The 24125-nt window shown below is 46.4% G+C and overlaps 1 protein-coding gene across 1 annotated transcript in view; it reads right to left on the reverse strand.

Annotated features, from left to right (window-relative positions):
• The window catches only part of ST7L (suppression of tumorigenicity 7 like), a 427879-nt gene that overhangs the window by 296442 nt on the left and 107312 nt on the right, over positions 1 to 24125 (reverse strand). The window contains exons 3-7 of the mRNA XM_069633325.1: positions 23603 to 23768; positions 22812 to 22866; positions 7511 to 7626; positions 1806 to 1884; positions 698 to 852 (exon numbers count right to left, since the gene is read on the reverse strand). Coding sequence (XP_069489426.1) covers positions 698 to 852; positions 1806 to 1884; positions 7511 to 7626; positions 22812 to 22866; positions 23603 to 23768 — 571 coding nt within the window. The remainder of the gene's footprint in view (positions 1 to 697; positions 853 to 1805; positions 1885 to 7510; positions 7627 to 22811; positions 22867 to 23602; positions 23769 to 24125) is intronic.

The following is a 24125-nucleotide window of genomic DNA, read 5'->3' on the forward strand; positions in this document are numbered from 1 at the left end:
TCCATTTTGAATCACCCAGAAATAAATCTTTGGCCATCATCCCGAGGATAGAAACCAATCTTCTGAATCAAGAAGACCTACTCTTTTCTTTGGTTGTATATATAGTGCAAGGGTCGGAAATAGATTTTGGACACAGGCCAGTTGACTCTTTGCTTTAGATCGATATCCCAATGCATTCCTTAGTATTATTTGAGGCTGCAAACCACCTCTTAGAACTAGGGTTGGACAGGGTTTTCTTTTACTACCAATAAAAGTCTATAGCCAGAAACATGGTTCCTGTGCGCCAATCTCCTCCTTCCACACCCTTACCTACAAGAAAGATGCATCTGATGTTGGTGCAAAGCACACATGTAAATACTAAGCATACCAGAATGAAATGCTGACAAAGGGCCAGTACATTTTTCTTGATGCAGGAAGATTTGCCAACCTTTTTTCGTGGAGGTGTCCTAAAATGAGACCTGATCAGGGACAGCACTATGGTTCTCCAATGAGAGACCACTTACCTCCAAGGACTTGTGTGCTCCCAAGACACCCTGATTTCTAAACATATCAGGATTACTTGTTTGGATAGCTCTACGCCTTTTTCTTTCTTTTTTTCCCTTTAGATAACAAATGCAGACATTTACACATTAATATCATTCACAATAACCACCATGCACGTAACATGTCCACCTGCCAGCACATAAATGCAGCTTACTGTACTGCGCTTCACTCTGGGCACTCTGGTGCTGTGACTGCTGTGACTTCTTATAGATGCTCTCCCCCGCTTTCAAGGCTTGCTTCAGTAGCCTCTCGGCATCAGAAATTGTGGTCGCTTCCTCCTCGGCCAGTAGAACATATGCTGTAGGGCACCTACAGTGAAAACAATTAAAAGGTCTGTTCGAATGAGGAAGACCTACTGCACTCCTTCAGGAGAAGAGATGTTACTTAAAGAGCAAAACAAATCTGAAGTGAACAGGGCACAAGTATGAAACACATTCCAAGGTGGCTGGTTTGGAAGGTAAATCAGGCAAAATAAATGAGGGCTTTTTCAAGCAGCATGGCCACAAATAGCATCTGAAACAATACACCAATATCCCAATATGCCACACATTGTAAACAGGCAAGGCATACCAGTTTGTGCAAAACCTGAGCCACTATACATTTCAGTGGTTCAGGTTTGATCGACCTTTCGAACTTCCCTGGAGGTACAGCCAAGGGAATTGAAAGTCAACAAGGGGAAAATAAGGGCACTGCAAGGGAAGGCAGGATACTGCTATCCACCGCGGTCCTTTGAATGCCTGGAGCACATGAACCAGCCATTGCACTCAGGCAGGTGAATTTCTAGTGCCTTTGTGTAGTTTAGTGGGTGCTGTCACACCCTCAAAATCCAACTGCAGAATTTTGAAGGTCACCAAACCTTTGGATCAGTGACACACAAAATATATCGGGTCTGTTTTAAGGGTAGGGAGAGGGGGGTTTGATCATGCATCATCATAGCTATCAAGCTGTCTATGTGCAGAGTTGAAAAAGATCCAATTATTTACACTATAAAATTATTTTTTAATACAGAGATCCTTTCAATGATCTACTTCCATTATGAAGTCTCCCGGCAACCCATGCAAACTTGGATGGAGGTAAGCTACTCAATTTAGCATTTCTTTTCCTCCTATTTCATACCTATAGTTTTCCTACAACAATTGCCAGGGCTATGTTAATGCACCAGAACAGTCGCTGACCGCTGTTAATGTAAGCACTTCCCTCATTATGGGTCTCATTTTAAAGCAGAAAGCCACTCTCCCATTGTGTATTAATTCAGAACTTACTCATTGTACACATCCAATGCTTGATGCGCTGCTTTGATGCGGGCTTGAGGATTTCGCTCACGCCATGCTTTCAGCATAACTGCAGGGAAGATATTTATGTTAAACAGGTATTGTGCATGGCAAGTAAAAAGAATCATTGCTATCACAGTTAAAATTATAATTGGTCAGAACTCAGTATGGAGTCAGTCAGCTGGGATGAGGCATTAGAAAAAATTCACCAAAAACAGAAATTGTGTCATGTAAAGCAATTGCGTTTCTGTTTTTGTTGTTGACATTTATACCTCCCAAAAGGATGTAAAAATTCTAAAATAATTACATTTTTGTGACATGCCCTTTAAGACAATTTAACTGCCCTAGATGCCCACCCATATGGGTCAGTGAATATTTTAGTGTCAAGAACACATGTATGTATGCATGGACAGGCTAAAAGAAGGTGGGGTTCTGGGAGTTTCTCTACTACCGGCCTATATCCCGGGTTAGAGTCTCAACCAGAGTCTTTAGCTCACCATCCTTTCACAGAAGAGAAATTTCCACTACATATCAGTCTTTCTCCTGCCCAAGGGCAGTCCAGCACCAAAATGCCTGGCAATGCCGTTCTGAACAAGAGTACCAACAGCAACCCCAGACACGTGTTTCGGCCTGGTTTGGCCTCATCAGTGAGGTAGAGCTGTGCCTCTCTAAGAACAGTGAGCAAGGGTTCCACGTCTGTATTACCCAAGTAACTTAGGTTCCTTGGTCCTCACAGCTTGCCTACTTTCCCATTGTGAAGAGGGAACCGTGTCCCGTAAAGGTGGCTCCAGTTTAAGCAGGCATCCTGCTTGTCGTGGGCAGGACAGCGTAATGGGGACTGCTGTATCTGACCGGTGCCGGGGGTGAACAGAGCACAGCGTTAGGGAGGCTGCAGGGACAGGAAGCATGGGCTGAGGAGGAGGAGGAGGAGGAGGTGAGGCTGTGCGGCGAGGGACCAGGTAAAGGGGAGACGGGTGGGGAACCAGGTGAGGAGGGTCGAGAATAATGAGAGATGGGTTTTTTCTATCCCTTTGGGGCTGCTGGGAAGAAAGACGAGGAGGATCGGGAGGATACAGGGAAGAACACCGCAGCAGAGGTGTTTATCTGGCCATATTGAATAGCAGATACTGGCAGCCGGCGACCGGCTGAGGAGGCTGGAGCCGGCACGGTCTTGCTCACAGAGACATGGGAAGAGTTTACTGTGTGCAGGGGATAACCGAGTTCCAACAGGACATCGGAAAACTCGGGGCCGAGCACACTTCACGCAGCGGGCCTAACCGGCATTGCGGATCGCTGCCAACGAGGGAGCAGCAAACCCAGCAGGAGCCTTCACATGCTCCGAAGTGCAAGAGTATAAAAGGAGAGAGGACTGCCAGAGGAATCACCACACAGCGGGGCTTACTGGCAATGCGGATCGCCAACGAGGGAGCAGCAGCCACAGCAGGAACAGTTACATGCTCCAAGGTGCAGGAGTACATATGGTGAGAGAGGACTGCTGGAGGGGAGTCATCGTTCAGTAACAACGGTGCTTACAGAGACCAGATTTTATGCTTAAAGTGATTTGGGTGCCGTTAATAAAAACCAACCTAAAGCTCACTACAGCATCAGTGTAATCATTTGATACACCGGACTGGTGACACCCATACATTGGTTTATGACGAGTGATTATCAAGCCATCCCTTTTCAAGTTCAAGGTTTCTCACATTAGATTTTCAACACCTCTCAGATTCAAGTGTGCCAGGGTTGAGTCAGTTTTCATCATCCCTCGGGTTCAGGGTTACACACTTCTCATGCATAAATGCTTTGAGGGTTTTTTTTCCTCTCCCAGGTTCAAAGTTTCCTGGCTTCTTGGAGGCAAGTAAACCAGAGGGCTTTACTTGCCTTGCATTTTACCGACCTTTATGGGGAAACTGTGCCAGTCCCTAAGACTATCAGTACTGAGAGACTAGGTCTCCCTTAGTAGATTGCTTGTATTTTCAAAGCTGCACATCACCTTAAAGTGAAATGTAGTTAGGATATGTTGTATCCATATAAACGTTCTCTTTTGCAATGAGTCCGGGAAGGGCTGGTGGTAGCAGATATTTTCCTACCATGTGTTTTACTGTTTTCTCTTGCACTTTTGCATTTTAGGACATAATATATTTTGAGTACCCTATACTCTAAAATGGCTGTGTCAAAATATTTTCACCTGCTCTTTTGGCCATTTTGTGCCTTGCCCGTCTCCCTGCCCTCTTGGGTCCAGAATTGCCATATATCGCCTCGGCTTTCCTGGGCCAAGTAGTGTTGGGGTGTGGGGTCTGGGTCTGTTGGGACTCCTGCCACATCCAAGCCAAGTGTGTCTGTTGCTAGGCAGAAGTGTTGGCCAGAGGTTGCCCATGAGTCGACAGACCCAGCCAGTTTGGCGCAGATCGACTTGGCAGGGACTAGTCCAAATCCTAGATAAAAGGAGGACAACTGCAGCCATTCAACGAATCATTGTATGAACCAAGACCCCTACAAAGAAGTGCAGCCCACTGACTACCAGCGGAGCGACCATTCCATTAGAGCTGACCAGCATGGTCTGCAGCCATGTCCTGGTGTATCACTACTCTCTTGCCTGATTCTCAAGACCTGCATCAGTGCTTCGACCCCTGGACTGGTGGGAACAACCAGTCACGATCCCTGCTCAAGGATCTGGGTCAGCTGAGCCTTCAAAAGAGTGCCTGAACTACGTAGAGGAATGACCAGCTATCTCAAAATTGCTGTCTTTCCTGTTCAACATAATTGGTTGGCCTCTCAGAATTCAACTTTAGGGGTATTTTCTGCAAATCCATCTTAACAATCAGCAACAGTTTAACAGATGTTTCATCACCTACTGGCTTGTATCAAAGTACGGGGATCCTTCCTGGACACAGGCACGTTCGTGCTCTCCCCCTCTTATCCAGTTGCAAAATCCGACATTGGCACTCATCTTATCGAGACTCCCCCAAATCTCCCAGTCTATGCAGTAAAACAAGGTTTCTGGGAGGTCATCATTGACTGCCGCTGCCAACCCATTCCTCATCAGTCCTTCAGCTGCTTATCTCTCTATGTCAGAGGGTCAGTTATACTTGTATCCTCTACTTCCAGACTGTGGATTGTTAAGGAGCGTGCTTCCAACTTCAGCGGATATTCATTGATGGGATGGATTGGAGATCCACTTTCTTATGCCGAGGGCTAGTTGTTTTCTCCCCATCACCCAATACCATTAGGGAAAATCATACACATCTGCCGGATATTTTGGAATTCTTTCAGTACTGTTTGATACCATGTGATCGCCAAACAGTGCTGAAATGATGACAATGCAGTGGATCCCGAGTAAAACCCATTTTGTGTCGCTTGGGCTATGTCCTAGACAGCAAATATGATTATCTGGGTGCACGGCTGCCAAATTGCCCTGTGACATGCGTGACACATTAAGCGGTCCCAGCATTTTCTTGAGGTACCACTAATGACACAAGGCAACTTGTCAGCTATGTGACTGGTATTGGAGCAATAACTAATCACAAAGCTAATAGTTTGTATAGAGACAATAAGGCAGTTTTCGAACTATACCAAGGGCAAGGGCTCCCATTAGTGTGGCTCTCTTCGGGGAGGAGACTGGCAATAAAGGGGGTGCGGCTGGAAATCCAGGAAAAGGAATGCATCCTTTTGTACAATAATCTCTCTCCAATTATCTCAAGCAATGCTCAGCTCGATTCTGCCCAGCGTCGTATGTCCAGAGACACAGCAAACACATTCTGAAATAGTCGATGAGATTGGGTTACAAGCATTTTTGGCTAGCTGTAAAGTTTGATTGTCTACATACAGAAAATGCAGGTTTATGGCTCAGATGCACCACATGAGGGAGCTTACATTTATAGCAGAATGCAAACTGTTACATTATTTTATTTGGATGAGAGAATTCTGCCCTGAAATATCTTAAGATGAAAGAAGTGTATTTAATTAAGCGATAAAACCGGAGACATAGGGCTTTACTGGCTAGGAACAAAGGTACTTGTCTGAGCGAAGTGAGGACCTTAACTGGATTCACAGCATCTTTACCAGGTGGTAAAGGCCCCTTGAGAAGGGGCTAGATCGCTGGGACAATCTTAGTGCAGTGGAGGGTCCAGGAAAGTAGGAGAAGGGTGGCAGAGGAACACTAGTCAAGGATGCAACACAAGAGAAGTCGTGGACAGAGACAAAAATGAGTGCAGTCATGGAAACCAGAAAGCAGTGAGGTCCGAAGTGCAGTGATTCAGCGACCGGTCGCAACATTGCTCCTGGATAAGGGTATTAAAATCCGCAAGTCGGAGAGGTGCAGGTGTAGGAAAGCTACCAGAGGGAGCACGCCAGTGGAGGCAGGAGACAAGGAACAGAGGAGCTGAGATGGAAGGCGGAGACAGGACTTATGCACAAAGATATGGCTTTGAGGTACGAGGGGACTAATGGAAACTCCAAGCTTTATCATCCGCTAAGCCCCAAGGGCATGCCAGTAAGGGGAACTCTGTCCCGTGCAAAGGGTACAAATAGACGCTACAATCAGTGATCGAAATTTAGCTTGGATAGGCAGGAGCTAAAAGGGTGCTCCTGGGTATCCAGCATTAGCAGTGACCAGGAGCAAGCACTCGGGAACGAGGAGCTAGTAGATTGCATCCTCTATAAAAGGATAGATTTGCAGAGGCCAACATATCATTTTGTCAATTATTTATGACCCCTTATGCATTAAATGTCGTATAGATGTGTCCTGATGTTTATTTATAGATTATGGCAAAGGCAGAGTGCATTTGAGATAGGTGCATTTATCCCTCAACAGTTGGCCTGGGGAGCTAAACGTAGCTCCTAGTAACCGTCAAGCTAACCAGGCTCTTCTATGCTACAAACAGGAGCCAAACAGCTCCCCCTCAAGTTCACGTACAATACTCCATCATACTCTTGTTTTTTCTCCACCTTTTTCTCTCCTTATTCTCTGTAGATTACTCATTGATTCTTTTGGATGCAAAAATGTTACAAACAACGAGGACCTTTCGCCAGTGGTGTAAGTGGGCAGGAGCGGTTGGGTTGGAAGCTGTGCTCCCCTACATTTTTGTATTTAAGTTTTACTCTTCCTATACCGGAACGGTTTTGTTTTAAAATACAAGTGTAGGATGAAGTTGAAATGTGCACTTCAGTGCAAAAGAAGGCGCGTTTGCTTGGGGGTATGGAGTGCGTGTGGGAGGGGGCGTGGTGATGGGGTTTGTGGGGAGCTGGGGCCGGCCAGCAGGAACATAGTTCCACTACTTCTTTTCGTACACTTCGACCACGGCCTTTGACATGACAATGTGTGACCTGCAAGGAGGCTGCAGAGGATGGGAGGGCTGCACAACACAGGAGAGAATGGCAACAGAAGATGAAGACTCGTCTGTGAAAGCTCACGAGGTGCATTAGACAGCACCAGCTAAGCACATCAGACAGCCCTGCATGCAGTATTCAACAGTTTACTGGAAAGAAGGAATCCATTCTCTAAGCAGAAGAAATACCATACCCAAGGAAAAAGGTGGGAGGGTAAGATGCAGATGATGGCAGTAAGTTTACTAGTATCATGACAGCCCACCAGGAACACAGAGGCTAGAACAGACTTCCCGTATGCATACCATACCCCATATACGCCGTCACGATGTAAAATGCTGAAGGTCACCCAAAAGCGGTCCAATCAGTACCTGTATCGCAGGGTCGAGCAGAGTCTGTGTCGCAGGTGAAAAATGTCTGATGATCCTGAGCAGACAAGTTCATGTCATAGTAAGTGAGAGGTTCCCTCCCAGTCACCCAGGTGTACCTTAAAGGAAAACAATATATACCATATGTGACATGTTCCAATCAAAGACCAACAGGTGCCAAATCACATTTCACAGGCCGCAGAAAGCGCAATACAATAGAATTCCAGCTGCACAAGAAGACAGGCTCATTTATGAATGTGCTTCAGCCATGAGAGGGCTCCTGACTGAGAAGAAAAGTTAATAGGTAGGTGGAGGAAGAGTTACATTATTTTAAGACGTTTCCTCAGCCAAAGGGATACTTCAGAAACTGTGCAATATTAACACAATTGCTAGGTCCTGTGGCACGGGACCCCCATGCACAATGTTATTTCCCAAAGAATGGAAGAAGCATAACAATTCATAACGTGTGAAGTTATCCTGACATAATAGAGTGTAACATGAACTAAACTGCAACAGCGGCATAGCACCGCTCCCCTGCAGAGCTACAGAGCGCTTTACACACATAACATCTTTCTTCATTCAATAATAAACGCCAGATGGTGGTTAGTAAATTATACTTTGTATTTTGCGCAATTCAATTTAGCTGCTGCTAATGTGCTGTTCAGAGGTCATTCATCCATTACTTTATTCTTGGCCATGATCCATAAAATTACATGTCAAAGACATTAGGCAATATGCCAAATATTCACAATAATCTAAAATAAAAGAGCAAATATGTGCATCAAAACCAGTCAACAAAATAAGAATGTTTCTCAATGAAATACTCAATTGGAGATTAAAATAGTTACAAGATAACCAGTCAAAGCAAAAATCACTACAGCTATTTCATCAAGCCGAATTGGCCACGCGTTAAGCCGCTAAATCCAGTACCGCTTGTCCAATTGGCCACACCTTCTGCCAGAGGTCCCTCTGTCTATTCCACCTTAGAGTAGACCATTAAACTGCCCATTGGTTGTTCGAGGAACACTCCTTTTTACTGCTCACTCTGTCTTTCTCCATTTTCCTTTTAAGTGCTGCCTCAGATTGCATTCTTCCCCTCAACGATGACTTGAGTTCAAACAAGAGGTCACTTCTGACAACTCTGCAATCTGTACCAAACCAACTATCAACAAATTGACTAGTCCTTTTTGAGAACAGAAGTAAACTAAAGGCCACTGTGCAGCAGGCCTTTTCACTTTTTCAATGAGAGATTCGTAAAAGAGTAGCGGATTTGGGAAAAGAGTGGGAGTAGAGTGATCGCCAACACAGGTAGAAGGTTAACATGCAGAAAAGGAAGAAGAGTCTCAATTTAGATACCCACAGAGGCTTGAAATTCAAAGCTGCAGTGGCCAGCCTGTGAGTCATCTTTCACAGGGCTACAAATTGTCAGTGTCAAGACAATGGATGATGATCACTTTCTAGGCGGGACAACACTCCACTTTGGCAAGTCCACTAAAATATAATCAATTGGACTCCCTTCAGGAAATGTCTAAAGATTGACAAGCTTCATCTATAATGGCATAGCATGCCCTCAATCCATGGGGAAACCGAGAAAGGCTGATAAGCGGTGAATTGATCCCAATTCAGGTATTCCCCAGCCTTCATCTTCACCCTAACATAGCAAGACCAAAACAGGCAAAACCGTGGAGAACATTTTTGGTTCCAATTTGAATTATTGGATTTGAAAAAATGGCTCATGCAGAATAGAATACATTAAAAAAACAGATCAGAACTTTATTGTAAAGTTTACCAATGTGGTTAGCGGGTGAAAATAAGTACACTACAATGCCGAAGACCAAGCTCGGATGTCTGATTTAAGGATCGTTTCTAAAGGACGTTCAATATTGGGGGGCGTGGCTTAGCAGCCATGCAGTGAGGACTTCTTCTGAGTGAGCTCCCAGTGATCCGTTATTATCCGAGCCTGAATATATGGATCCTGCTGACACGGGCCTATAAGTGATATAAAATTGGACAGCTGAAGCCCTCCGGCACAATCGTGTGCAAACATAGTGCAAATCGGATTGAGCGAGCCCAAGAACAAGATTGCAATGTTCTGGGACCCCGCCGGAGACGAGGAGGCAAAAAGGCGACGGCTGCGGGACACAAAGGAAAACTGGGGATGGCAGTGCACTAGCAGGCAAAGTATAAATGCTTGCAAAGAACACTGTACCTGGCTCCAACATCGGCCCGACCTGGCCTGAAAGGACATGGTGCATATTACTCTGGCAGAACCAAAAGGAGCACAACAGCAGGGTGAAGCCGATCGGGTGCGTCGTGAGCCAGCCCGCGCCGGAGAGCCCTGGGGTCCGCTCTTAGCGTATCGTCAGTGAGGGTAAGGCGGCTGACGAAAGTGAGTGGCATCGCCTGCAGTTGTGAAGCCGATTGACTGTCCTCAGCGCAGTCCGCCTTACGAACCATAGGCAGCAACAATGTGGCAAGCCCCGGGCCAGTGAAACTGAAATAGACGGGATAGACAGTCCCCTGCGAGGTCCATCCTCTGCATGCAAGCAATTACATTACAGCGGCACCGAGATGCAATCCCCTCAGTGTTACACAAGAATGAAATTGCCACTTATGCCAAAGACAACAGTGCAATAATAAACGAAGGCGGCTCAGCAAGATAGCAGCGACATGCGTAACACGCAATATCCACTACGTGAACTAAGTGGATGAAAGAAGCCATTGAAGCCGGACATAACGTGGAATGACTAGAGCACACAAGTGCAGACGCCCCTAGTGGCAACCAGGCACTTCAGATGGTGGCAGATCCTGCCCCTTCCCAATCCACAAGCAGCAACACAACATTAGTTAGCAGAATTCGACCATTGGCCAAGGGAAAGTACACTATTTGGGGCACAACATATAAAGTCACCTGATAAACATAACCAACGCCCCATATAGAGCCGAGTCAGCGCCTGGGTACACAGGGCGCTGAGGAATAGGAAAGGAGGTTGGAGTAGCACACATGCACAAAGAGGATGCGCAGTGCACTGCCTCCCAGAGACCTTACACAGGTAACCAGCCACACAACGGGAGAGTGATACCCCCCTGGAGCAACACAGAGCACAGATTGACTAGGGACCCAAAGAGAGAAGTTGGCACGGGGTGGCCGAGACAGGACCAATACAGTGAAAGGACTCTGGAGGCCATATCGAGTAGCTAACCACCCTACCCCCTGCGATAGGCACCTGGACCTGTGTCGGTGCGGGAAGTGACCCCCCGGAAACGAAACCTGGCATCAGACAATAGACCACAAGTGTAGATACCTTGGCCCCAACAACCGGCTTCCGTGATGCCAATATCCGGAGCTATGGCAGCCAAGCAGCTCAAGTCGAAGGGTAAACAATACACAATGGAAGATTTCACCAAAACGCCACAAACAGCGCAGGGGGCCAGGAGCAAAGAGAGGAGTTCCCAGGCGAACACAAGTGGATGTCACCTTACTGAGGCAGGACGTAAGAACAATTGCGGAACGAACAAGCGTGCTGGAGAAAGTGGGATCAAACACTGCCGCCTGCACGCTACATGCCTCGGAGATCCATGCATCACGGCAACAAGTAAGCAACCTGGAAAACAGGGCCAAGGAAGCGGAAGGCCGCGCACAGAGAAACATACATACATATCGTAGGACTCCCGGAGGGTTATAGGTCAAATGCTCGAATGCATTTGATTGAATGACAATATGCTCGAGTCAATTTGACCAAAAAAAACACCTTTTTTTACCTATACTAGAGCAACAACAAAAACACACTTAAAAAAAAAATTCAACCTTTTTGTTTTCGGTCAAATTGACTCGCGCATTTTGTCATTCGATCAAATGCATTCGAACATTTGACCGGACACCCTCTCGGAGGGACAAGAAGGATCGAACCCCACAGGATATATAGAGACTATGCTGCTGCAAGAGATAGAAGGTGGGACACTCACCCAAGGATTCGCAGTGGAAAGAGCGCATAGGGCTCTGACAAGGAGACCCCCCCCCAGAACCCCCCTCCGACCAATCATCACCAATCATCACCAAGATATTAAACTATCGCGATAGAGGAAGAATTCTGAACACTTCCGCAAGGGAGGCACAATACAAAGAGCATCCGCAACCATCACTGCATATCCGGATTACACACTCTAGGTGCAAAGAAGGCGATTAAACTTTTGGACAGTGAAGAGGACTGCGCGAGACAGGCCTCAGAAACATGTTGATGTATCCGGCAAAGCTTAAGGTGTTCCACAAGAACCGAACAATATTCTTTGAGACCTGGGAAGATGCTACAGAATGGCTGGGTGCACATAATTGTCCAACGGGGGCAGATGCTCAGAAGAAGAGTGATGCGGAGTGACGAGAGATCGGTTCCGGAAGCAGAGGTGCTGCATTACACTGACATTGGGACTTGATTATAGACCATAGACACTAGACATAATGGGCAGAATAAACGTGACACAAATGCGGGAGGTACAGAGAACCCAAACTCACACCCCAATTAGATAGGTTAGTTTGGTCACTGGTAGTACAGTGACCCCCTGCTGTGCGCCTAGCACCGGCTTAGCCAAGATAGGACCAAATGCGGGGTAGCCCGAGATCCAGGGATGGAGCTGGTTAACAGTTGGGACAGGAAGGGAGGTGGGTGGTAAGGGAGCTGGGGAGTTTGTAGTTGTATTAGTTAGGGAAGGAGCTTACACCCATGCGCTACTGCGCATGAAACGCAGGAAAAAGGAGGGATAAGAGCGGAACGGGGTGCGGCTGAAAATGGGAGACCTTAAAATAAAAACCTGGAATGTCAGGGGGCTCAATAGTTAATTAAAGAGGAACAAAGTAATTATGTACCTGAGAAGGCAGAAGATCGACATAGCTCTATTACAAGAACCCCACCTTACTATGGACAAACAGGAAGTGATACGAAGGAAATGGAAAAGGACTACTATTGGGGAAACATATTCAGCATATGCTAGGGGGGTAATCACTTGGATCGCCCCACATGTACCCTTTCAGCTAATACGGTCTACCGAGGACCCAGACGGGAGGATGGTGGCAATAAGGGGACTAGTCGAAAACAAGGAAGTGTGCATAGTTAATACATGTGCCCCTAATCAAGGCACTCTAGCATATTTCAGGACGCTCTATGGCAGAGTCAGCCCATGCATAGGGGGGGTAGCTATATGGGGAGGCGATTTTAACTGCACGCTGTACCCAGGGATGGATAGATCAGATGGTAAAGGCAAACCCAGCCCGGCCGCCAAGACTCTGAAGAATCTGGTAGACGAATTCCAACTAGTAGACATATGGAGATTGTGTCACCCGCAAGACAGACACTACTCGCACTATGCGGCCCCACACAACTTATTCACCAGGTTAGATTACATGTTCGTCTCTCCAGAGATAACTGGAGAGATAGTGCTATCAGAATATAAAGCGAGGGTCCTCGCTAACTCCCCGCAATCCCTAACATGGCGATACTCACCCCCCAGAGTGAAGATCCATCCCCACATGGCGGCTCAGAGCTGAGGCACTAAAAGACACAGCGTTTAGAGAAGACCTGAGAGAGGACCTAGAATATTTCAAGAAGAATACTGGAAGTGTAGATTCGGCTGGCACCCTGTGGGAGGCCTTTAAGGTGGTGGTGAGGGGGTCAGCTATATCAAAATCCAAAAGGGCCCCAAAGCAGAATAATCTGGGAGCTACAGAAAGCTGAGGGGGAGCTAGAAGCAATCGTGAATAAATTAGACAGCTCCAAGGAGACGGCTGAGGCCATAAGCAAGTTACAGCAAGCATGCAAGGGACACTTGGAGAGACTATGTAACCTGAACTATAAGAAATATACGGAAAGGCAACATGCGGTAGGGGACAAGCCACAAAGACTGCTAGCATGGCTATATAAAAAAGAAGTGCCCAGGCAAACCATTAGAGCAATAATGGGGAAAAATTGCCAAATATTAGATACCCAAGAGGAAGTGAACACAGGGTTCCTTGAGTTTTACCAGCAACTGTACAATGATGAAGCAGTGGGAGAATGGAGCGAGATAGTAGAAACTTTAGAGGACATAGGTTTGCCGAAACTGGATGCGGAAGAGAGAAAAAACCTAGAGGCCCCACTTACTCTGGAGGAATTAGTCAAGCAACAACCTACATGCAAGGCCCCGGGAGCAGACGTACTCCCTAGCGAGTTTTACAAAATGTATAGCTCTGAAGTACTCCCCGCGCTGCTAGATATGCTGAATGAAGCATGGGCGATAGGGAGATTACCGGATTCGCTCAGGGAGGCAATTATTGTCCCGCTCCTCAAGCCCAACAAGCCCAGCACAGACTGCGGGTCACATAAACCGCTATCCATGCTTAATCAGGATAACAAGAACCTAATGGCGGCGTTGGCAAATAGACTGTGACAAGTTATAGGCAAACTCATAAACCCAGACCGGATATGTGCCGCATAGAAGCATATCTGACAATCTTAGATGGCTTCACTGCGTTGTAGAGCAATCGGAAGGTGGTACACAAGACGCAGCAATCGCATCACTGGATGCGGTGAAGGCCTTCGACTCAGTCAGATGGCCCTGGCTGATGGCGGCCCTGAAAGAATATGGAACGGGGCGCGGATACCTAAAATGGGTTAAATTGCTGTATAGTTCCCCGCTGGCCAGGGTTAAGACGGGAGCGACCATCTCAGACAGATGGCAGCTAAGCAGGGGCACCAGACAGGGCTGCCCCTGGTCCCCGATGTTGTATATCCTTGCCCTAAAGTGTTACTCACCACTCCGAAATAGGCCGAAGATGCGGAGGAGATGATTGTGGTGGTACAAGAATCGATATTCAGCCTTCCATCCCAGCTCCCCTGAGTATAAGACTCAGGCTTCCTCAAAGAGGGGCTCTTTTCTACAATGTACCTCTCTGCTGTTTCAGTTGGGACAGACAGAGGTGTCAATTGAATAAAAGAGCGGGGAGAACACACACCGCCAATACCAATGCTGCAAAGGAATACAAAGATATTAGACAGTGTTGAAGTTAAGGCAAGTAATCAGAACAGTTAAAATTAAATGGGAAACGACCTAGATAGGTATTGGAGTGGAGCTTCCCCGGGGTGGATCTACAAGGAATATAACACAAAATGAGTGGGAATGGTCTAAAGAGCCTTTAAAGTATCACTTCTAACTTATATATCGAATTGTTAACAACTGACCTGAATAAGAATATTTTGAGGAAAGGAATCCAGGAAACAGAAGACAACGAAAGGAGAAAATAACCAACAGGAATGTTAGTATAGGGAAGTAGCCCCGGACGGCACGCGGGTCGCACTAGTGCTGGGATGGTGCAGTTTCAGCAGAGCGTTTATATGCACTTGAAGCTAAGTTCACAGGATAGTCACTCAATGTCCCAGAATCCAACAGGAGACAAGTATCCAAACAAGTCGTGGAGAGAAATAGTAGCAGAGATGGGATTTGCCAATTAAGTATGTACCTGAGCACACGTGTAACCAGAGTAGGCGTAGAAAAGTTCTGGATGGTTGACAGCAAGTTCTCTGCTTTGGTTCCGTATGCAGAAGCGGCAGCCTGGAATGAAGTACCGCAAGAGACAGAAGGAAGCCGGATCCAGTAACGTTCAGAGTCAAAAAACCAGACGAGCACAAACAGGAATAAAGGAAGATGACAAGCCAATCCAATAATCAGGCAAGGGTCAAAACCAGGAGTTCAGATGAGGAGTCGTGTGGGAAGACACGAAGAAGTAACGGACGTAACCGCCTGTAGCTTGTAACGCTAATTAGCAGCAACGAGCCCCTTGAAAGACGGTGGTTTTATAGTCGTAAGGGGGCACGTCTTGCCGTACGTCTTCCACGTACAAGACGTGTCAGCTGACCCGGAGTCCATCGTAGTTTGTACAGGCGCCATGGCAGCCTGGATCTGGTCCAAAGAGGAGCTTGTAAAGAAGTCGTATTCTGCAAGGAGGCCCGCGGGGAAACCTGAAGTGTAACATAAAGCCCCTTGCGATATATCTGAGACAACAGTACGAAGAGGTGGGGATTTACACGAAAGGGGGACCTCACCTCATATCTCTGTATGCTGACGACATACTGCTATACCTTAGATACCCAGAAGAAAACTATATCCTAGAAGTGATGGAGCGATTTGCAACGCTCTCTGGGATTGCAGTTAACCCAATGAAATCGAGCCTGTTCCCTCTGGGTAGATACACAGGGATCCCACAAGACAACCTACCAGTACTGCAAATACCTTGGAAGATAAGATCCTTTAGATACTTGTGGGTTGACATTTACCATAGAGTGGGGGATGAACACACACAACACGGAGAAGGCATTATTACACTTGTAGAATAGCATGAAATTCTGGGAAAAGCTCCCCCTGGCTATGATGGGGAGGGTGTCACTGATAAAGATGGTCGCACTGCCCAGGCTACTGCAATTTTTTGTGAACATCCCCTTCGCAATACCCGGGCGTTTCTTTGGCAAATTACAGAGCCTATGTAGAAGCTTCATTTGACATAACACCAGGAACAGGATCGCCTTGTGGCAACTACAAAACACATACGATAGAGGGGGTATAAAACTGCCTAATTTTGAGATTTACTATTTAGCCAGCCAACTACAGTATGTGGCGAAATGGCTGTCGGAGGACTCCACAGCGGAATCCAGATTGCTGAGAGCCGAATGCGCCCCGTTTTTCCTGAAAGAGATGATATGGGTGTCCAGGGCAGAAATGAGAGGACGATGTAAAATGCTGAGACTAGGATGGGAGCAATGGCGTAGGGCTTGCCGGGCCATGAATAACCTGACATCATGCTCACCGCGGACACCGCTAGTGACATTGCTAGGAGTAGATAATCAACTAAGGAAGACTATGCGCAAGCATTGGGAACCGGTGAGCATACCAACATTAGGAGACTTATGGAAAGAAGGAGAATGAACTAAATTCTGAGAGCTAGTGGAAGACACTGGCCTACACCCAGGACACTATATCACCTATACCAGAGTAGTATGGGGGGTGAAGGAAACATGGCCAGAAACGGTGCTGGCCAACCATCCCGACGAACCGGTAGAGACAATTTATGACGTCTCGGAAGGAGGACATGAAGTCTCCCGAATCTATGACCTTTTAATGTCCAGGGTGGGTGAGGAGGTGACAGTTGAGGCGGGATTGGGAAGATGAAGTAGGAGAGCCCATTTTGGGAAAGAGCCTAGGGATATCACAAAAAGGTGTCCAGGAATGCGAGGCTGCAGCAGATCCAGTTGTACATAACCCACAGAGCGGATATGACCCTGCAGAAAATCGCCAGGTTCAATGTGGGAACACAAACATACCCTAAATGCAGGGAGGTGGACGCGGGGATGGTACATATGTTCTGGGCATGCCCGGAGATAGAGGAATTCTGGAGCGAAGACGTAGAATCTGAATGGGCTTGTATTGTCGGGGGCTTCACGAGACCTCGCAACCTAAGGCACGTAAGCAAGCTGAAGGACCTGCCCTACATATTGGCCAAACGTAAAATTACCATGGGCTGGAAATCGAGCCACAGACCGAGAATAGAGGTATGGTGGCATGATCTACTGAAATGGGCAGATGGTAAGACAATGGCATGGTATGAGGCGGCCAGCATGGGAGGGGGAAGAGGAATCAATGACTCTAATGGCCTGGAGGCACTTGATAGCTACTCTACACGGGTCTACCCCAGATCACTCGAACGATCAAGACTCCTCGGAAAACTCTGACAAGGCAGAACCTCCGGGAAAAGCTGAGGAGGGAAGCGGGGGTGAATAAGCTCAAGTTAAGGCGGAGGGAAAGAGGATAAACAGTGACCACTTGATAGTAAAGTGGCTGATGCTTGATAACTGTGACAGGCACTGTTGGTTTGTATAGGTTTTTTGGTTGTTTGTTTTAAAATTTAAAAAAAATAAAAAAAAATAAACCCACACCTTCAATATTACTTTGTGATAAAAAAAGGCTAACTAAATAACTACTACCATGTAAAGTCCAAGTAGAATAAGCCACCCTAGTTACAAACCATAAATGCCACAGAGCCCCCTAGTGGCCTTTCCTGGAATTTCACCTCCAGTTCTGATCAACAGAACAGAGCACTGTGTATGCAACCATCAAATCAAATCTTGGAGATTTGCTCAATAGGCGATTAGACAGAAGTGCTATTTTACACATAGCTTTATCAGCTGTGAAGGCAACAGGGAGTAGACGCAGACAACTGAGGAAAGTTTGGGCTAGGAACTGTTATTAAAATCACAAATGAGGTTGGAATCATGCCTATCTTGCCCTATGCTAAGGTGGGATTTCCCTACCTAACTGAAAAGGAGGATAGAAAAGCAGGTTTGTTGCTCCCGGCTATCTTGCTTGTAGTTTGTGAAATGATTATTTCTGACACCTTGGTTAATATGAATTAATTCGTTTATTGTTAGTTGTTTTTCTGGGTGTTTACGGTCGTTCTCAAGGCCAGGAGCACCGCCTACGACGCCAGACAGAACATAGAGGGCCCAACAGGAGCCAGGACTGCCGTAAAGGACAGTTTATATTACAGAACCCCACTTTGGGCACACAGCAAACCGCAACTGGCCTTGAGAACGACCGTAAGGTCGAAACACGTGTCGGCTGACCTAACTTGCTCGTCAAGTTCCAAAGAGTGTTTTTCATAAACATGTATTTAAAAGAAAAAATCACCCAGAAAAACAACGAACAATAAACGAATTAATTCATATTAACCAAGGTGTCAGAAATAATCATTTCACAAACTACAAGCAAGATAGCCGGGAGCAACAAACCTGTTTTTCTAATTTACCAAACTGGGGCTTAGGCTAAACCCCAAAACCGCTCCTGTGATCTTGCCTAAAATCGTAATCCCAACATAATTGGAGCTTAGCACTGGCAGGTTCCATTCCTAGAGCCTGAAAAGGAGGATAGTCTGTGTCAGGAAGTCCAAAGTAAATGTCGGTCTGTGCCCAAAACATATACTTACCCTCACATCTATGGATGTCAGCATCAAATTGAAGTGTTCGCAAACCAAAGAGTTCAGAGCTTCTTCCAGCTCTTGGTCAGAAAGGAGTTCCCGCCCCCTTCTCCAGGATTCACAATAGTTTACTTTCAATTACAAGGCATTCCCTTCCCCAAGCTTTCAAGTCTCAAAATACAATTCCTCAGAACTCTTCCAAGCTTTCAGACTTTTTGGCTCTTTCATCAAGATCATAAAGTTCAACTCTAAGTTCAAAATGTACCAGCTTCTCTTGATATTGAACCATGAACTTATGAGTCAAGTGGCTTCTCTTTAGGGGGGTGTCTCGATCTAGGCGCAGTTGTCAGACCACATGGTCCACCCATTACAGGTCATGCAACCGACACACCAGATTGGCTTCTTTTCCACAGTTACACCAACACTGCTTCAGCTCAACAGTGGTATTGGGCTTATATTCCTGCAGTCCTTTTCAACACTCAGTATTACTTTCCTTTGGTTGGGTATTCAAACCTTCAGTTCATTCATATAAAAATTAAAGTGACCGCAAATCCCCAGTACACACTCCTGCTAGTAATTTGCACCCTGCTCACTGGCTTCTCATTCCGTTTAAAGTTTACTGCTTTTCTGGCCCTTTGCGGCCTTCACAATTTCACTACAGTTTTCACATACCACTCCGTTCACCAGCCTTCACATTACCGTAGTCATTAAACATCTGTGATTAACATTGCTGCCGGCAATCCCATGGCCTCCGCTGACTCGCGAGCGCTCCGACCTGCATTCAAACAATGCAGCTCACACCACAGCATCCCAGAGTCATTCAGCTCCACTTGACTCGCCAGGTACGCTACCTTTGTGTGCCCTTCTTCACTTTGGTCTGTACTTCGTAGCTGCTGCTGAAGTTCCGGGTTCGGCAAGCCCCTCTTCCAGGGTCTGCGTCACCTCAGGCTACCGGGGAGGGAGTCCTTTTGACTCCCGGAGGTCGGCAGCCTGACCCTGCCACCGGAGACCTTCGGACATCGCCTGCCACAATCTGTTTCCGCTGTAACAACTCTGCAGCACCTTCGGACACGCATCCCCCTGCCTTCAACTCTGGCTTCTCCGTCTGCAAGCATTCCACAAGCAATCTCTTTCTCCTTTTAATTAGCCTCACCAGAGCGGGCTATTTATACTGCTCCTTTTGCTTCAGATGCAGGCCATTCACATTGATTTCACAACGGTCTTGGTACTCGGCATCCCTCTTCCTCGTCCCAGTACCAGAGTGGTGTTGTGCATGTCTGAGTTAATAAAGGATGCATGTATGTTCTTATGTGGTCTCTTCCTCATCTCAGCACCATATTGGTATGCATTGTAAGATGGTTTTCTAACACAGTACGGGAGGGATTTGTAGTATCCCATAAACGCCTGTGGGACATTTGACTCCTTATGAAAGGGAAATGGGGGATTCCGTGTCTCACCCAAGGGTGCCTCATCCCCACTCCCCAAGTCTCACAAGTGATCCTCCCTCGCATATCCACCCCCAAGGTCAGAATCCAAAACTGATGGCCGTTCCCTGACAGGGGGGGGAAGGATATTTTGGGGCAAGAAGCGAGTGCCTTCAAATTCCTTGCACAGCCCAAGAAGAACAGCTCTCAGTGATGCTGTTCAACATTTATATCATTCCTTTTCTGAGACTTCTTGACAGACTGAGTGTCCAGTACACGAACTATGCCGATGACACCCAGGTTGTCATAAAATGTTCATGTACTTATGCCGATGACTTGACATATCTCAACTCTATCAATTCCTCAATCCATGCTAGGATGGCTTCTAATTCTCTTGACCTGAACGACAAGAAGACCGAGCTCATGATTGTCACCTCTAGCTCTAAATTGAAATCACTCTCCCCTGAATATAAGAGCTTTCTCATTTTACCCACCACAAATCCTGTGGCGAAGAAGGTCGAGCCTCTGGGTGTGGTCTTAGACGCTGAGCTTTCCATGAATCAACAGGTCGCTCAAATCAGATCCTCCTGTGGCCTGATTAATAAAAGTCTTCGCAATATCCGACCTTTTCTATCCCCTGAAAACCTAGCAACACTCTATACCGTTCTCATTAATTCTCAATTGGACCATTGCAACAGTCTCCTGAGTGGCTGCTCGCAGACTCTTTATCTCCTCCCTTCAGGTGGTGCAGAATGGAGCAGTCCGTGCCATTCTTGGTCCGTCAAGACGAGCACATATCACTGCAACTAGGCGGGAGCTGCATTGGTTGCCAGTGAAACAAAGAATATCACACAAAATCCTTACCCTAACGCACAAATGTTTCACTAATCTGGCTCCCAAATACCTTGCCTCCTGTCTCCAACCCTATGCTCTGGTACGTTGTCTCAGGTACCAGAACCAGCTGAAGCTAGTTCAACTCAGATTTAAACTTGCTATAGCGGGTGGGCATAGGTTCAATGCTCAGAGCCCCAGTGCTTAGAATCTATTGCCGTATTGTCTTAGAGCCATACTGACAACGGTAGTGTTTAAGAAAAACCTGAAAACACTGCTTTTCAACCTACTGCCTGATTAATTTGGTATGACTTGATGCTTCTTGTTCTCCGACCTTCAGACTAATGCCCTTACGCTATGCTTTGCTCCGTTTGTCTTCTATGTGTGCACGCTCTGTGGCCCATGGGCATGCAGTGCAGTATATACAAATCTATATAAATAAAAATGTAAATGTTTGTTCAAAATCTTAAATCTCAGAAAGTTCTTCACTGATTGCTTTGAAATTTTGACAACGTTGCATTCGAATAGGCGCATGTTCTTATATACCTACTATACATAGATGTCACACCTGCGACAGGGAAAAACATGTTTTTTTGGGAAAAACAGCGCCATCTGTTGGATGTAAAAGCAACACACGCTATACTAAATATTTTACGATTCCATGTCAATGTTTCCGATTTAGAATGGCTCAAATACTGCCGAGGAAGCAGCAGAGCGACATGCAACCAGACTTGAGGATGCACGGTTGCGAGCACGCCGATCGCGCACATCTCAATTAAGAAGGTATTAATTTGGCTGATGGGTGCAGCAACTGCCAAGAGCTATAATGCTCATGGCAGAGGGCTGCGGAACACTAACTGAGCTAAGCATCATTCCATGCGGTGTGTATCCTCCAGCAGGTGAGGTAGCACAATGCAAACTCTGACCCATGAAGACGGATAAGCAGGGGCACAAAACTCAGACTACAAGCATGGCGGGAATGGAACTGCACTCTCTGCCTCCGCCACTGGCACCAATGAGAGGGGGATAGACTATATACCTGACTCCTGGATTATGGCGGAAGGGGGTGAGGAGGGGGGGTTGTTTTGCGCCCTTTTCTTTCTGTTCCATTTAACCAGACTGAGTCACAGCAATACGTGGCGGGGGACAGATAGTTTTAAATAAATGCTGTGACCACATGCGTGCTTCACCATCGTCATACGGTCAACGTGGTCTTGGTGACATCCTTCTAATGGAAGTGCTTATCAACATCATTGTGGGGAGTTTTCAAAATGCACAAAGAAAGCAACATGCACATGCCAAGCGAGTGTAGAATTGAAAGACCACACGTGTCCTAGTGCCATCGAGTAGCCATCCATAGAAGTGGACTATGCGAAGACCGCCATTAAAGGAAATGACCAAAGAAAGACCCCTTTTGTTTTGTCCTTTTATGGAGTTGATCAGATACACTGGGGCACATGACAATGTATTTCTGATATGAAATGTATTATCACAGAAACGGGAAGAGACGCTTGGCTCACTATTTATAGTAAAAGGATTGGTTATGGAACAGAGGCAGGTATAAGATGCTTATATGGATTATAACAAGGTATGAAAAGGAAGCATTGCAGGGGAGTCTTTCCGCGACTCTGTCCCATGTGTTTTTCAATCATTCAAAAGCATGCGTGTGTCCATAAAATTAAAAACACAAAAGGGAATTGTTGTTTATGCCAACTTCTGGTCTAAAAGAATGCGAAAGCTGTGTGGAAGGGAATCAAATCATACAGGCTAATGGACTAAATAGAGATGAGGAGTGATTATAAAATTGCAGAATGACATTTGTAATCAGTCAAACAATATTATAATTCAACCGTAAAAAAGAGCATTATTCCGTGCAACTGGCAGCTTGCATATTGGAATGTGTGGTTCCCATTGGGATTTCATTTTCCATCCACTGTTCATACACAGAGTTGCCCAAACCCAGCATCTGGTGAAACTGGTGCCTGGATCATCTCTGGATCTGAAGACTTGAGGGTAGCAAATAAGAAGCACAGCCCATTTTTGAGACCATGTTAATTACCTGTTGTATTCAGATCCCCGGAACAGATTGAGAGGGTTTCGCCACACCTTGCACTCTAGAGGGAGGAAAAATAAACATGTTCACTGACCGGAAGCTCCAAGATGCACTCTGCAGACGCTGGGCCACTGCGCTACTCCCTGGTGTGTGAAACCGACTAATGTTGGATACGCGGCCACTCCTGCTCTGCATAAACTGGCTCTTTTCTTTGCATTTGATACAGTTTGGGCACATACCCCCCCAGGTGCTGTGGAAAGAACACCGACTGCAGCAGGGCCTTCCCAAAGATAGAAAGCAAGCCAGGAGGAGCGCACTAAATCTGCTTATTGAGTCTACAAACCTTCACCTACTCTCGATTTCTGCTTACAGTCGACTTCCCTAAAAGCGCCTCTGCCGGATCCAGTTGCCTTCTGCAACTAACTGAAGTGCACCAAGAGGGATGTGCGCTTATTAGGCAGCAGACTGAGATATACATCTGCATTTGCAAGCTTGGGGCGAACGAGTACATATGCACTAGGCTTTGAGAAGCCAGCTGAGTCAGGGCAAAGCAGCCTGGTCACAGTGTGTGACCTAAGAGGGCCTGGAAAAAAACGTCCTTGCATGACAATGGCTTCTCCTTTCTAATTCAGGAGTAACTCCGACATAGCGACTGACGCACACGTCCTGCAAGCCCGGCTACATATGACGGCATGACAGGCCCCCCACTTGCCCCTCGCTTTTCTCAACAGCAAATCCTGCATTGTGGCGAGTAGGGTCAGGAGGAAACTGCACGCCACAGAAGTATTCATCGTCACCTGACAGGTTCTGTCTGCTCGCTTCCGCTTCGCCGCCGCTGCTGGACGCAAACGTTGAGGAGGGTGGGATGTTCTCAGCTCCTCCTATCAAAGGTCGCAAATGGCTCACCGACACCTGCTCGATGAAGGACGCTCCATACTTTCGGAAGTACCACCACTCAAAAATCTGGAAGAGGAGAGTGAGCAGGGTTGGATACAATTCTGCACAAAACAGACCTTATGTTAAAGTTCCATTTTTCAAAAAGGTTGCTGTCCTCAACTTTCAGGTCCTGAGGCACAAACAGATTCATATGAGAAATGTTCCTGCATATCATGAACAATATACAATTTCAAGATCTTCCATATATACATCCAAAGCAATTTATTGATACAGTAGACATTAAAAGAACGCAAGGTTTTTGTTTCACTTCCGAGTGCTTTTTACAAGGTATTTTCTTGCATTACATTTTCAGAGTATTTCAAATTATTGAAAACCAGTACATTAGTATTACAAAAGACTGGAGTGCCAATTGGCAAGAACCTT

This window comes from Ambystoma mexicanum, chromosome 13, assembly GCF_040938575.1.
Source record: "Ambystoma mexicanum isolate Mex_15411 chromosome 13, UKY_AmexF1_1, whole genome shotgun sequence".
Lineage (NCBI taxonomy): Eukaryota > Metazoa > Chordata > Amphibia > Caudata > Ambystomatidae > Ambystoma > Ambystoma mexicanum.